The 15,961-nt window shown below is 44.7% G+C and overlaps 1 protein-coding gene across 1 annotated transcript in view; it reads right to left on the bottom strand.

Moving 5' to 3' along the window:
* LOC129820812 (FHF complex subunit HOOK interacting protein 1B-like) overlaps window positions 1-15,961 on the bottom strand; it is a gene marked incomplete in the record, with an annotated part of 81,671 nt that overhangs the window by 49,124 nt on the left and 16,586 nt on the right. Inside the window, 1 exon segment of the mRNA XM_055877796.1 lies at window positions 3,595-4,122. Within this exon segment, the coding sequence (XP_055733771.1) occupies window positions 3,595-3,723 (129 nt within the window).

Raw genomic sequence — 15,961 nt, 5'->3', positions numbered from 1 at the left:
GAGTGGGGGAGAGAGAGAACGAGACAGAGTGGGGGAGAGAGAGAACGAGACAGAGTGGGGGAGAGAGAGAACGAGACAGAGTGGGGGAGAGAGAGAACGAGACAGAGTGGGGGAGAGAGAGAACGAGACAGAGTGGGGGAGAGAGAGAACGAGAGAGTGGGGAAAGTCAGCTGCAGCAGTATTGAGTCATGTACAGGCTGCAGCAGTATTGAGTCATGTACAGGCTGCAGCAGTATTGTGTCATGTACAGGCTGCAGCAGTATTGTGTCATGTACAGGCTGCAGCAGTATTGAGTCATGTACAGGCTGCAGCAGTATTGAGTCATGTACAGGCTGCAGCAGTATTGAGTCATGTACAGGCTGCAGCAGTATTGAGTCATGTACAGGCTGCAGCAGTATTGAGTCATGTACAGGCTGCAGCAGTATTGAGTCATGTACAGGCTGCAGCAGTATTGAGTCATGTACAGGCTGCAGCAGTATTGAGTCATGTACAGGCTGCAGCAGTATTGAGTCATGTACAGGTTGCAGCAGTATTGAGTCATGTACAGGTTGCAGCAGTATTGAGTCATGTACAGGCTGCAGCAGTATTGAGTCATGTACAGGCTGCTGCAGTATTGAGTCATGTACAGGCTGCAGCAGTATTGAGTCATGTACAGGCTGCAGCATTGTGATGGAAGAGCTTTTTATACTGCCTGCAGAGTGTAACAGTGTGTATGTATTGGGGCTGGGAATTGCCAGGGACCTCACAAAACAATATGTATTGTGATTCTCACGATTAGGGTTGTGGTGGTCGTAACATTTTGTCAGACTGCCGGGTCTCACGGTAATTGACCACTAATTAACAAATACGTTCAGCATCTCCAGGCCTCCATCTCATAGCCTACAAGCTGTTGATACGTGATTTTGGAATATCAACATATTTTTTTTTATTTTAAAGTCTAATAAATCAATGTAATATACAATCCATTATTTATTTTTGTCAGGTCGAAAGAAACATGATATGAAGAAAATGCATTTCAGAAGAACAGAACGAGTTGGTCTACTGTATGTTATCTGGCTATGATATAGACTGTAGGCTTGTTCATTTATCAGACTAGATACTGTAAGTTATCTATGATATAGACTGTAGGCTTGTTCATTTATCAGACTAGATACTGTATGTTATCTGGCTATGATATAGACTGTAGGCTTGTTCATTTATCAGACTAGATACTGTATGTTATCTATGATATAGACTGTAGACTTGTTCAATTAGCAGACTTGATGCTTATAAGTCCCTTGCTATTATTTTATACGATTTTATAGTAAGAAGAATATAATTGAACTTCGCTCAAATAAATAGAAAGAAAAGTCCATTCTGGAGTGAGTGAGCATATGAAGTGGTTCTGTTGAGCATATGAAGTGGTTCTGTTGAGCATATGAAGTGGTTCTGTTGAGCATATGAAGTGGTTCTGTTGAGCATATGAAGTGGTTCTGTTGAGCATATGAAGTGGTTCTGTTGAGCATATGAAGTGGTTCTGTTGAGCGTATGAAGTGGTTCTGTTGAGCGTATGAAGTGGTTCTGTTGAGCATATGAAGTGGTTCTGTTGAGCATATGAAGTGGTTCTGTTGAGCGTATGAAGTGGTTCTGTTGAGCATATGAAGTGGTTCTGTTGAGCATATGAAGTGGTTCTGTTGAGCATATGAAGTGGTTCTGTTGAGCGTATGAAGTGGTTCTGTTGAGCGTATGAAGTGGTTCTGTTGAGCATATGAAGTGGTTCTGTTGAGCATATGAAGTGGTTCTGTTGAGCGTATGAAGTGGTTCTGTTGAGCATATGAAGTGGTTCTGTTGAGCGTATGAAGTGGTTCTGTTGAGCGTATGAAGTGATCATTTGAAACAGGTCCTACACGCTAGATTTAAAGTTATATTTGCCAAATAATCACAACATTCAACCATTTCTAAGATTTTACTGAGTTACAGTTCAGAAGGAAATCAGTCAATTGAAATAAATGCATTAGGGCCTAATCTATGGATTTCACATGACTGGGAATACAGATATGCATCTGTTGGTCACAGATACAATAGCTTTAAAAAAAAAAGTAGGCGTGTAGATCAGAAAAACCAGGAAGTATCTGGTGTGACCATTTGCCTCATGCAGAGCAACACATCTCCTTCGCATAGAGTTGATCAGGCTGAGGGAACAGTCTATGACTTGGGTATCTTGAGTCTGACAATTTTTTGGGCCTTCCTCTGACACCGCCTGGTATAGAGGTCCTGGATGGCAGGAAAATTGGCCACAGTGATGTACTGGGCGGTACGCACTACCCTCTGTAGCGCCTTACGGTCAGATGCCGAGCAGTTGCCATACCAGGCGGTGATGCAACCGGTCAGGATGCTCTCGATGGTGCAGCTGTAGAACCATTTGAGGATCTGAGGACCCATACCAAATCTTCTCAGTCTCCTGAGGGGGAATAGGTTTTGTCGTGCCCTCTTCACGACTGTCTTGGTGTGCTTGGACCATGTTAGTTTGTTGGTGATGTGGACACAAAGGAACTTGAATCTCTCGAACCACTCCACTACAGCCCCGTCGATGTGAATGGGGGGCCTGTTTCGGCACTCCTTTTCCTGTAGTCCACGTCAACTCCTTTGTCTTGCTCACGTTGAGGAAAAAAAGGTTGTCATCCTGGCACCACACTGCCAGGTCTCTGACATCCTCCCTGTAGGTTATCTCATCGTTGTCGTTGATTGGGCCTACCACGGTTGTGTCGTCAGCAAACTTAAATGATGGTGTTGGAGTCGTGTTTGGCCACGCAGTCGTGGGTGAACAGGGAGTACAGGAGGGGACTAAGCACGCACCCCTGAGGGGCCCCCGTGTTGAAGATCAACGTGGCAGATGTGTTGTTACCCCCGTCATTGTTATCATGGATTCACAGACAGAACTGATGTCCTCTCTCTCAATGACTTACAGATTGTTGTCATCTTGCTGTTCTCCTGTTTAAACTCATCGAGTTGACCCTGGGAGAACCGCAAACTGTTCATCAGGTCCTGGAGCTCTCTGGTCAGGTCGTCCATTCTTATATTAGTTGAATCCACCAGCTATTATCTTGTTGTTGTAACAACTGCCTACAGAAGTCCTTTGATAGAGACACACCAGTGTCCTCAACGGTACTCCCACCGGCTTTGGTCTTTGTCATGGTAGCAACGTAGGCTACGCGGTTACTCCTCTCAGTTCCAGACAGGGTATGTCGCAGGGAACATGGAAAATGCAACAAACAGCCATGATCTAGACAGTTACAAGCACGGGACAATCCCCTGTCCTAGCCACAAGGTCACAAGGTGTTCAAGCCCTCAAGGAAACCCCGCTAGCTTGATAGGCAGCTAATAGTGGCAGCTAGGCTAGCTGCTACGCCAAGCAGCTCATCAGACCTTTGGTCGGCAGGAGTCCTGGACAGATAGCAGCGGTCCCAGCTACACATGTCAACCGTTTCACGCGTTCCAGACTTTCCAAACTTACCAAAAACAACAAACAGAGTATTCCATTGTTCCGAGATCAACCGTAAGTGAGGAGGATAGAGACAGAGAGAGAGACAGAGACAGAGGAGAGAGTTTTCTCACCTGTCTCCAGTGGTTCTCAAACACCATGAGGCAGGTCTCTGGGTCAGCAGTACAGGGACTGGAAGAGGCTACGTTCCTACTGGACCTGCCCCCCGGACCCCGAGGGGTCAGCCGGCTCAGCCAGCTCATCCTGACCTCCAGAGGGATCAAGGGTCAGAGGTCAATGTTCAGGGTTCAGACAGGAGCAGGAGAGAGGCGCTGGCACATGGACAACAGGGTAGGAGAGAAGGAAGAGAGTGAGAGAGGGAAAAGGATGGGAGGAGGAGGGAAGGAGGGAAGGTGAGGGAAAGAGGAGGAGAGGAGAGGGAAGGGAGGGAGGGAGGGGGGCAGTAGAGGGGACCAGGAGAGAGTCCAGATAGAGTTGGATGAGAAAAAAAGAGGCAGATTCTGTTGTGGTCGCCGGGGTGAGGATGTCTCTCGCCGTCAGTGTTACCGTAACGTAACGGATTAGCGTGGGCTCTCCCTGAAGACCCTGTCATCCAGTCTGCAGCTGACACCACTCCATTCCCAGGTAGAGGACCCACAGCACTGCAGGGAAACAACCACAGGACAGAGGTTAGAGAATTAGGGTTGTATTATAAACTGGGTGGTTCCAGTCCTGAATGCTGATTGGCTGACAGCCGTGGTATATCAGACCGTATAATCTAGAGGCGAAAGAAACGCACACCTATTTAGTCGAGGTGCTGGCTAGCGGAATAGAACACTTGAAAAAATTCAAAAGGAGAGCCGCACACTCTAGGAGCTCAGGTGAAATAATATAATAACTTCATATCCAACGTTTGGACAGACAAGCTGTCCTCATCAGACCGTATGCCACGGGTATGACACAAACATGTATTTTTACTGGTCTAATTACATTGGTAACCAGTTTATAATAGCAGTAAGACACCTCGGGCGTTGGTGATATATGGCCAATATACCACGGCTAAGGGCTGAATCCAGGCACTCCGCGTTGTGTCGAGATTAAGAACAGCCCGTAACAGGGGTATTTTGGCCTTATACACCACATCCCCTCAGCCCTTATTGCTTACAATATATAATGTTATAATACAGAGGGTAGGGTAGTAATATATTTCAGAAAGGCCTTTTATTGTCCAACTCATCTGCCAAGAAATAAAGAATTATAGGGTATGGTAGCATGCACGAAGGGCCACTCACAAATCAATCACCCCAGATGGCCGCTCACCTGAATACATCATGTCAATTTACAAGGCCCACCACAAAGGACATTACACAGTTGATGTCAGAAGTTTACATACACCTTAGCCAAATACATTTAAACTCGGTTTTTCACAATACCTGACATTTTATCCTCGTAAAAAATTCCCTGTCATAGGTCAGTTAGGATCACCACTTTATTTTAAGAATGTGAAATGTCAGAATAATAGTAGAGAGTGAATGATTTATTTCAGCTTTTATCTCTTTCATCACATTCCCAGTGGGTCAGAAGTTTACATACACTTAATTAGTATTTGGTAGCATTACCTTTAAAATTGTTTAACTTGTTTTTCAGGTTTTCCACAAGCTTCCCACAATAAGTTGGATGAATCTTGGCCCATTCCTCCTGACAAAGCTGGTGTAACTGAGTCAGGTTTGTAGGCCACCTTGCTCACAAACGCGCATTTTCAGTTCTGCCCACAAATTTTCTATAGGATTGAGGTCAGGGCTTTGTGATGGCCACTCCAATACCTTGACTTTGTTGTCCTTAAGCCAATTCGCCACAACGTTGGAAGTATGCATGGGGTCATTGTCCATTTGGAAGACCCATTTGCGACCAAGCTTTAACTTCCTGACTGATGTCTTGAGATGTTGCTTCAATATATCCACATAATTTTCCTTCCTCATGATGCCATGCATTTTGTGAAGTGCACCAGTCCCTCCTGCAGCAAAGCATGCCCACAACATGATGATGCCACCACCGTGCTTCACAGTTGGGATGGTGTTCTTCGGTTTGCAAGCCTCCCCCTTTTCACTCCAAACATAATGATGGTCATTATGGCCAAACAGTTCTATTTTGGTTGTATCAGACCAGAGGACATTTCTACAAAAAGTAAGATCTTTGTGTAGTTGCAAACCGTTTTCTATGGCGGTTTTGGAGAAGTGGCTTCTTCCTTGCTAAACGGTCTTTCAGGTTATATCGATATAGGACTCGTTTTACTGTGGATATAGATACTTTTGTACCCGTTTCCTCCAGCATCTTCACAAGGACCTTTGCTGCTGTTCTGGGATTGATTTGCACTTTTCACACCAAAGTACGTTCATCTCTCGGAGACAGAACGAATTTCCTTCCTGAGCGGTATGACGGCTGCGTGGTCCCATGGTGTTTATACTTGCGTACTATTGTTTGTACAGATGAATGTGGTACCTTCAGGCATTTGGAAATTGCTCCCAAGGATGAACCAGACTTGTGAAGGCCTACAATTTTATTTCTGAGGTCTTGGCTGATTTTTGATTTTCCCATGACGTCAAGCAAAGACACACTGAGTTTGAAGAGAGGCCTTGAAATACATCCACAGGTGCACCTCCAATTGACTCAAATGATGTCAATTAGCCTATCAGAAGCTTCTAAAGTCATGACATAATTTTCTGTAATTTTCCAAGCTGTTTAAAGGCACAGTCAACTTAGTGTATGTAAACTTCTGACCCACTGAAATTGTGATACGGTGAATTATAAGTGAAATAATCTGTCTGTAAATAATTGTTGGAAAAATGACTTGTGTCATGCAGAAAGTAGATGTCCTAACCGACTTGCCAAAACTATAGTTTGTTAACAAGAAATGTGTGGAGTGGTTAAAAAACGAATTTTAACGACTCCAACCTAAGAGTAATGTAAACTTCTAACTTCAACTGTAGATCCCCACATTAAACATGTAGGCAGTATCTTTTGCCATGTGCCATTTTGGACGGGGTTAGGAACTTAACATTGTTTGGGTCTAGGGTGGGAATTGTATCGAACACAGATGCCCACCAGAGGGTAATAAAAAATATTGTACAAATACAAAATATTCCTAAATAAAATAAGAAATCCTGATGAAAGTATTAACAAAGGAAACACTATAAAAGCAGCATAATATAATTTAATATATAATATTAATATATTAACAATTGTTTTAGGAGTCCCTGTTTATTGAAAAATAAAGTATTAACATGGTGGGAATGAGAGACATTGTGTAGATGTGGTGAGTACACACACACACACACACATATATAGATACACACAGATATACATTATATATATATCTCTATACATATATACCTATATATTCAGTTCATCGAACCTACAGTACACATTCAACCATCTACACAAAGAGGTAGATATAGTAAAACATAGGTGGGTTCAAGGACAGAGTTTTGTGGTGATGTCACTTCCTGTCCTCCAATCCACTGACCGGTGGGCACAAACAGAGAAGCAGTTGTGTGAGCAAGCAGAAGATGAGTTCAAAAGTTGGCATAAAAAAGGTTGTCAACAGTAAGTTTCCCGCGTTTCCAGAGAAAGGACGTGTTAATAAAAGAGGTGATTTTTTTTTACTTGTTTGGAAAAGATTATTAGTTACGTTTGGGATTCATGTTGTATGCATTTTGATGGAGGGATGTTATACTCCGGTGTAAAAACACGCAGCAAAAAGGTTGACCTTACTTATTATGCTTTTATGTAAATGGTTCAGTCGCAAATAACATCACTCAAAACAAAAAACACACCCATGTCACAGAAAGAGTTCAAAGAGACTAAAACAATACTAACAGCTGCAAGGAGTAGTTTTATCGATATAGTACGTTTTAATTTAGTAAAAATTAGTATATGGCTAAAGTATTTTATAATTTGGGAGCACTGCATATGAATTTAAAACATAAATGGATATTAATGAGTGTAAAGCAAATCATGAATATCCAACGGAGATTGGTAATAAATTGTTAGAATATTTTTATCAAGGGTTAAGATAAATGATTAAATAATTCTACCCATAAACTTAACCATTAGGATTATTTGTTAGGTAGCATGTAGGGGGGTTAGAAAGCAACGTCTGTGTGTGTGTGTCTAAAGAAAACTAAGGGATCATTAACCTATGGTTGAACCACTAAGCTATAACTCTGTGAAGATAAGGGAGAATAGTTCAAGCCCTCTGGGTTTTACGTATCTGGGGGGGGGGGGGGGGGGGGGGGGGTGGAACTGTCAGCTAAGTGGTAATAAACTGAGAAGAGATTTCAGGAGATAATGCAGATATGTTGTGTAAGGTATGTGCGTGAGAGTGTTGGAATGAGCTATTTGATCAGCTTTGTCCTCGTCGGAGGGACTCTATGACGCTGTTTGTAATATATAATGTGAGGCACGTGGTTTTTAAAAGGGGCGATCTCTCGAGAATAAACACTATTGATTAATTTGGACACGGGTCTGTCTATTTAATGCAAATAAGTATCTTACATATTCTTAGAAACGGACAGAGTGTTTGCTTTGTATAATTAAATTGGTTAATGAACATATAGGAAATAAATTCCTCCATCATAAATACATACAGTAAAACGGTAGATTAAAGCGCCAACACATACAGTAAAACGGTAGATTAAAGCGCCAACACATACAGTAAAACGGTAGATTAAAGCGCCAACGCGTACAGTAAAACGGTAGATTAAAGCGCCAACGCGTACAGTAAAACGGTAGATTAAAGCGCCAACGCGTACAGTAAAACGGTAGATTAAAGCGCCAACGCATACAGTAAGACGGTAGATTAAAGCGCCAACGCGTACAGTAAAACGGTAGATTAAAGCGCCAACGCGTACAGTAAAACGGTAGATTAAAGCGCCAACGCGTACAGTAAAACGGTAGATTAAAGCGCCAACGCGTACAGTAAAACGGTAGATTAAAGCGCCAACGCGTACAGTAAAACGGTAGATTAAAGCGCCAACGCGTACAGTAAAACGGTAGATTAAAGCGCCAACGCGTACAGTAAAACTGTAGATTAAAGCGCCAACACGTACACGGTAGATTAAAGCGCCAACACGTACAGTAAAACGGTAGATTAAAGCGCCAACACGTACAGTAAAACGGTAGATTAAAGCGCCAACACGTACAGTAAAACAGTAGATTAAAGCCCCAACACGTACAGTAAAACGGTAGATTAAAGCCCCAACACATACAGTAAAACGGTAGATTAAAGCGTCAACGCGTACAGTAAAACGGTAGATTAAAGCGCCAACGCGTACAGTAAAACGGTAGATTAAAGCGCCAACGCGTACAGTAAAACGGTAGATTAAAGCGCCAACACGTACAGTAAAACGGTAGATTAAAGCGCCAACACGTACAGTAAAACGGTAGATTAAAGCGCCAACACGTACAGTAAAACGGTAGATTAAAGCGCCAACACGTACAGTAAAACGGTAGATTAAAGCGCCAACACGTACAGTAAAACGGTAGATTAAAGCGCCAACACGTACAGTAAAACGGTAGATTAAAGCGCCAACGCGTACAGTAAAACGGTAGATTAAAGCACCAACACGTACAGTAAAACGGTAGATTAAAGCGCCAACACGTACAGTAAAACGGTAGATTAAAGCGCCAACACGTACAGTAAAACAGTAGATTAAAGCCCCAACACATACAGTAAAACGGTAGATTAAAGCGCCAACGCGTACAGTAAAACGGTAGATTAAAGCGCCAACGCGTACAGTAAAACGGTAGATTAAAGCGCCAACGCGTACAGTAAAACGGTAGATTAAAGCGCCAACGCGTACAGTAAAACGGTAGATTAAAGCGCCAACGCGTACAGTAAAACGGTAGATTAAAGCGCCAACGCGTACAGTAAAACGGTAGATTAAAGCGCCAACACGTACAGTAAAACGGTAGATTAAAGCGCCAACACGTACAGTAAAACGGTAGATTAAAGCGCCAACACGTACAGTAAAACGGTAGATTAAAGCGCCAACACGTACAGTAAAACGGTAGATTAAAGCGCCAACACGTACAGTAAAACGGTAGATTAAAGACCCAACACGTACAGTAAAACGGTAGATTAAAGCGCCAACGCGTACAGTAAAACGGTAGATTAAAGCGCCAACACGTACAGTAAAACGGTAGATTAAAGCGCCAACGATGCCTTCCAGTAAGGACAAGGTAAAACGGGGAGTGGGCCTCCCTGTGAACAGAAGTTAGAACATTTTTTGTTTTGTCTGTAATTAAAAACCTCTTGTGAAATGTTAGAGGGAAAGTTGTCTGTGCTAAGGGTCACTCATCTGTTTCAGAGTGTGACTTGGAAACATGTGACTCGAGAGTTTTGTACTCAACGCCACTGCTCTTCCTCTTCCTCTTCCTCCCGGAGGGTTGGGACCAAGCAAAGGTCAAAGGTCATTGTTGCTAAACATTAACCATTAGGCTCTTAAGCCTAAGACTTTCACTAGGGGGTGGGGTAAAGATGGGCCTTGGGATGAGAGGTGCTTTCTAGGGGGTGGGGTAAAGATGGGCCTTGGGATGAGAGGTGCTTTCTAGGGGGTGGGGTAGAGATGGAACTTTGGATGAGAGGTGCTTTCTAGGGTAGAGTTGGGCCTTGGGATGAGAGGTGCTTTCTAGGGGGTGGGGTAGAGTTGGGCCTTGGGATGAGAGGTGCTTTCTAGGGTAGAGTTGGGCCTTGGGATGAGAGGTGCTTTCTAGGGGGTGGGGTAGAGTTGGGCCTTGGGATGAGAGGTGCTTTCTAGGGTAGAGTTGGGCCTTGGGATGAGAGGTGCTTTCTAGGGGGTGGGGTAGAGTTGGGCCTTGGGATGAGAGGTGCTTTCTAGGGGGTGGGGTAGAGTTGGGCCTTGGGATGAGAGGTGCTTTCTAGGGGGTGGGGTAGAGTTGGGCCTTGGGATGAGAGGTGCTTTCTAGGGTAGAGTTGGGCCTTGGGATGAGAGGTGCTTTCTAGGGTAGAGTTGGGCCTTGGGATGAGAGGTGCTTTCTAGGGGGTGGGGTAGAGTTGGGCCTTGGGATGAGAGGTGCTTTCTAGGGGGTGGGGTAGAGTTGGGCCTTGGGATGAGAGGTGCTTTCTAGGGGGTGGGGTAGAGTTGGGCCTTGGGATGAGAGGTGCTTTCTAGGGGGTGGGGTAGAGTTGGGCCTTGGGATGAGAGGTGCTTTCTAGGGGGTGGGGTAGAGTTGGGCCTTGGGATGAGAGGTGCTTTCTAGGGGGTGGGGTAGAGTTGGGCCTTGGGATGAGAGGTGCTTTCTAGGGGGTGGGGTAGAGTTGGGCCTTGGGATGAGAGGTGCTTTCTAGGGGGTGGGGTAGAGTTGGGCCTTGGGATGAGAGGTGCTTTCTAGGGGGTGGGGTAGAGTTGGGCCTTGGGAAGAGAGGTGCTTTCTAGGGGGTGGGGTAGAGTTGGGCCTTGGGATGAGAGGTGCTTTCTAGGGGGTGGGGTAGAGTTGGGCCTTGGGATGAGAGGTGCTTTCTAGGGGGTGGGGTAGAGTTGGGCCTTGGGATGAGAGGTGCTTTCTAGGGGGTGGGGTAGAGTTGGGCCTTGGGATGAGAGGTGCTTTCTAGGGGGTGAGGTAGAGTTGGGCCTTGGGATGACTTGAGGCCTGATAACTACTACCCACAAACACCAACCATAGAACCACACAAGGGATTGATAGGAGTGTACCAAGCTGCTACAGGAGGAGGAATAGAATGAAGTGAGGACTCAGGAACATTAGCCTGCTGGCCTTACTATCCACTCAGTAAGACGAGCAGGCTAATGGTCCTATAGACTCAGTAAGGCCAGCAGGCTAATGTTCCTATAGACTCAGTAAGGCCAGCAGGCTAAGCAGGTTAATGTTCCTATCCACTCAGTAAGACCAGCAGGCTAATGTTCCTATAGACTCAGTAAGGCCAGCAGGCTAAGCAGGCTAATGTTCCTATAGACTCAGTAAGACCAGCAGGTTAATGTTCCTATAGACTCAGTAAGACCAGCAGGTTAATGTTCCTATAGACTCAGTAAGACCAGCAGGCTAATGTTCCTATCCACTCAGTAAGGCCAGCAGGCTAAGCAGGCTAATGTTCCTATAGACTCAGTAAGACCAGCAGGTTAATGTTCCTATAGACTCAGTAAGACCAGCAGGTTAATGTTCCTATAGACTCAGTAAGACCAGCAGGTTAATGTTCCTATAGACTCAGTAAGACCAGCAGGTTAATGTTCCTATAGACTCAGTAAGACCAGCAGGCTAATGTTCCTATAGACTCAGTAAGACCAGCAGGTTAATGTTCCTATCCACTCAGTAAGGCCAGCAGGCTAATGTTCCTATCCACTCAGTAAGACCAGCAGGCTAATGTTCCTATAGACTCAGTAAGGACAGCAGGCTAAGCAGGCTAATGTTCCTATAGACTCAGTAAGACCAGCAGGCTAATGTTCCTATAGACTCAGTAAGACCAGCAGGTTAATGTTCCTATAGACTCAGTAAGACCAGCAGGTTAATGTTCCTATAGACTCAGTAAGGCCAGCAGGTTAATGTTCCTATAGACTCAGTAAGACCAGCAGGCTAATGTTCCTATAGACTCAGTAAGACCAGCAGGCTAATGTTCCTATCCACTCAGTAAGGCCAGCAGGCTAATGTTCCTATCCACTCAGTAAGACCAGCAGGCTAATGTTCCTATAGACTCAGTAAGGCCAGCAGGCTAAGCAGGCTAATGTTCCTATCCACTCAGTAAGACCAGCAGGCTAATGTTCCTATCCACCCAGTAAGACCAGCAGGCTAATGTTCCTATAGACTCAGTAATACCAGCAGGTTAATGTTCCTATAGACTCAGTAAGACCAGCAGGTTAATGTTCCTATAGACTCAGTAAGACCAGCAGGCTAATGTTCCTATAGACTCAGTAAGACCAGCAGGCTAATGTTACTATCCACTCAGTAAGACCAGCAGGCTAATGTTCCTATAGACTCAGTAAGACCAGCAGGCTAATGTTCCTATAGACTCAGTAAGACCAGCAGGCTAATGTTCCTATAGACTCAGTAAGACCAGCAGGTTAATGTTCCTATAGACTCAGTAAGACCAACAGGCTAATGTTCCTATCCACTCAGTAAGACCAACAGGCTAATGTTCCTATAGACTCAGTAAGACCAGCAGTCTAATGTTCCTATAGACTCAGTAAGACCAGCAGGTTAATGTTCCTATAGACTCAGTAAGGCCAGCAGGCTAATGTTCCTATAGACTCAGTAAGACCAGCAGGTTAATGTTCCTATAGACTCAGTAAGACCAGCAGGCTAATGTTCCTATCCAACCAGTAAAACCAGCAGGCTAATGTTCCTATAGACTCAGTAAGGCAGGCAGGCTAATGTTCATATAGACTCAGTAAGACCAGCAGGCTAATGTTCCTATAGACTCAGTAAGACCAGCAGGCTAATGTTACTATCCACTCAGTAAGGCCAGCAGGCTAATGTTACTATCCACCCAGTAAGGCCAGCAGGCTAATGTTACTACCCACCCAGTAAGGCCAGCAGGCTAATGTTACTATCCACCCAGTAAGACCAGCAGGCTAATGTTACTATCCACCCAGTAAGACCAGCAGGCTAATGTTACTATCCACCCAGTAAGGCCAGCAGGCTAATGTTACTATCCACCCAGTAAGGCCAGCAGGCTAATGTTCCTATAGACTCAGTAAGACCAGCAGGCTAATGTTCCTATAGACTCAGTAAGACCAGCAGGCTAATGTTCCTATAGACTCAGTAAGACCAGCAGGCTAATGTTCCTATAGACTCAGTAAGGCCAGCAGGCTAATGTTCCTATAGACTCAGTAAGGCCAGCAGGCTAATGTTACTATAGACTCAGTAAGACTATAACAGGCTAATGTTACTATCCACCCAGTAAGGCCAGCAGGCTAATGTTCCTATAGACTCAGTAAGACCAGCAGGCTAATGTTCCTATCCACCCAGTAAGGCCAGCAGGCTAATGTTACTATCCACTCAGTAAGACCAGCAGGCTAATGTTCCTATAGACTCAGTAAGGCCAGCAGGCTAATGTTACTATCCACTCAGTAAGACCAGCAGGCTAATGTTCCTATAGACTCAGTAAGGCCAGCAGGCTAATGTTACTATCCACTCAGTAAGACCAGCAGGCTAATGTTCCTATAGACTCAGTAAGGCCAGCAGGCTAATGTTCCTATAGACTCAGTAAGACCAGCAGGCTAATGTTCCTATAGACTCAGTAAGGCCAGCAGGCTAATGTTCCTATAGACTCAGTAAGACCAGCAGTCTAATGTTCCTATAGACTCAGTAAGGCCAGCAGTCTAATGTTCCTATAGACTCAGTAAGGCCAGCAGGCTAATGTTCCTATAGACTCAGTAAGGCCAGCAGGCTAATGTTCCTATAGACTCAGTAAGACCAGCAGGTTAATGTTCCTATCCACTCAGTAAGACCAGCAGGCTAATGTTCCTATCCACTCAGTAAGACCAGCAGGTTAATGTTCCTATCCACTCAGTAAGACCAGCAGGTTAATGTTCCTATCCACTCAGTAAGGCCAGCAGGCTAATGTTCCTATAGACTCAGTAAGGCCAGCAGGCTAATGTTCCTATAGACTCAGTAAGACCAACAGGTTAATGTTCTTATCCACTCAGTAAGACCAGCAGGCTAATGTTCCTATCCACTCAGTAAGACCAGCAGGTTAATGTTCCTAAATCTCAGTAAGGCCAGCAGGCTAATGTTCCTATCCACTCAGTAAGACCAGCAGGTTAATGTTCCTATAGACTCAGTAAGACCAGCAGGCTAATGTTCCTATCCACTCAGTAAGACCAGCAGGTTAATGTTCCTATAGACTCAGTAAGACCAGCAGGCTAATGTTCCTATCCACTCAGTAAGACCAGCAGGCTAATGTTCCTATCCACTCAGTAAGACCAGCAGGCTAATGTTCCTATCCACTCAGTAAGACCAGCAGGCTAATGTTCCTATCCACTCAGTAAGACCAGCAGGCTAATGTTCCTATCCACTCAGTAAGGCCAGCAGGCTAATGTTCCTATCCACTCAGTAAGGCCAGCAGGCTAATGTTCCTATAGACTCAGTAAGACCAGCAGGTTAATGTTCCTATCCACTCAGTAAGACCAGCAGGCTAATGTTCCTATCCACTCAGTAAGACCAGCAGGTTAATGTTCCTATAGACTCAGTAAGGCCAGCAGGCTAATGTTCCTATCCACTCAGTAAGACCAGCAGGTTAATGTTCCTATAGACTCAGTAAGGCCAGCAGGCTAATGTTCCTATCCACTCAGTAAGACCAGCAGGTTAATGTTCCTATCCACTCAGTAAGACCAGCAGGCTAATGTTCCTATCCACTCAGTAAGACCAGCAGGTTAATGTTCCTATCCACTCAGTAAGACCAGCAGGCTAATGTTCCTATAGACTCAGTAAGACCAGCAGGTTAATGTTCCTATCCACTCAGTAAGACCAGCAGGCTAATGTTCCTATAGACTCAGTAAGACCAGCAGGTTAATGTTCCTATAGACTCAGTAAGACCAGCAGGCTAATGTTCCTATAGACTCAGTAAGACCAGCAGGTTAATGTTCCTATAGACTCAGTAAGACCAGCAGGTTAATGTTCCTATAGACTCAGTAAGACCAGCAGGCTAATGTTCCTATAGACTCAGTAAGACCAGCAGGTTAATGTTCCTATAGACTCAGTAAGACCAGCAGGCTAATGTTCCTATCCACTCAGTAAGACCAGCAGGTTAATGTTCCTATAGACTCAGTAAGACCAGCAGGCTAATGTTCCTATAGACTCAGTAAGACCAGCAGGCTAATGTTCCTATAGACTCAGTAAGACCAGCAGGCTAATGTTCCTATAGACTCAGTAAGACCCGCAGGCTAATGTTCCTATAGACTCAGTAAGACCCGCAGGCTAATGTTCCTATAGACTCAGTAAGACCAGCAGGCTAATGTTCCTATAGACTCAGTAAGACCAGCAGGCTAATGTTCCTATAGACGTAGTAAGACCCGCAGGCTAATGTTCCTATAGACTCAGTAAGACCAGCAGGCTAATGTTCCTATAGACTCAGTAAGACCAGCAGGCTAATGTTCCTATAGACTCAGTATGGCCAGCAGGCGAATGTTCCTATCCACTCAGTAAGGCCAGCAGGCTAATGTTCCTATAGACTCAGTAAGGCCAGCAGGCTAATGTTCCTATAGACTCAGTAAGGCAGGAAGGCTAATGTTCCTATAGACTCAGTAAGACCAGCAGGCTAATGTTCCTATAGACTCAGTAAGGCCAGCAGGCTAATGTTCCTATAGACTCAGTAAGACCAGCAGGCTAATGTTCCTATAGACTCAGTAAGGCCAGCAGGCTAATGTTCCTATAGACTCAGTAAGACCAGCAGGCTAATGTTCCTATAGACTCAGTAAGACCAGCAGGCTAATGTTCCTATCCACCCAGTAAGACCAACAGGCTAATGTT

Source organism: Salvelinus fontinalis, chromosome 23 (assembly GCF_029448725.1).
Source record: "Salvelinus fontinalis isolate EN_2023a chromosome 23, ASM2944872v1, whole genome shotgun sequence".
In the NCBI taxonomy this organism is placed as follows: Eukaryota; Metazoa; Chordata; class Actinopteri; order Salmoniformes; family Salmonidae; genus Salvelinus; species Salvelinus fontinalis.
Note: the sequence above shows the minus strand (reverse complement) of the source record. Positions and strands in the feature narration are given on the sequence as shown.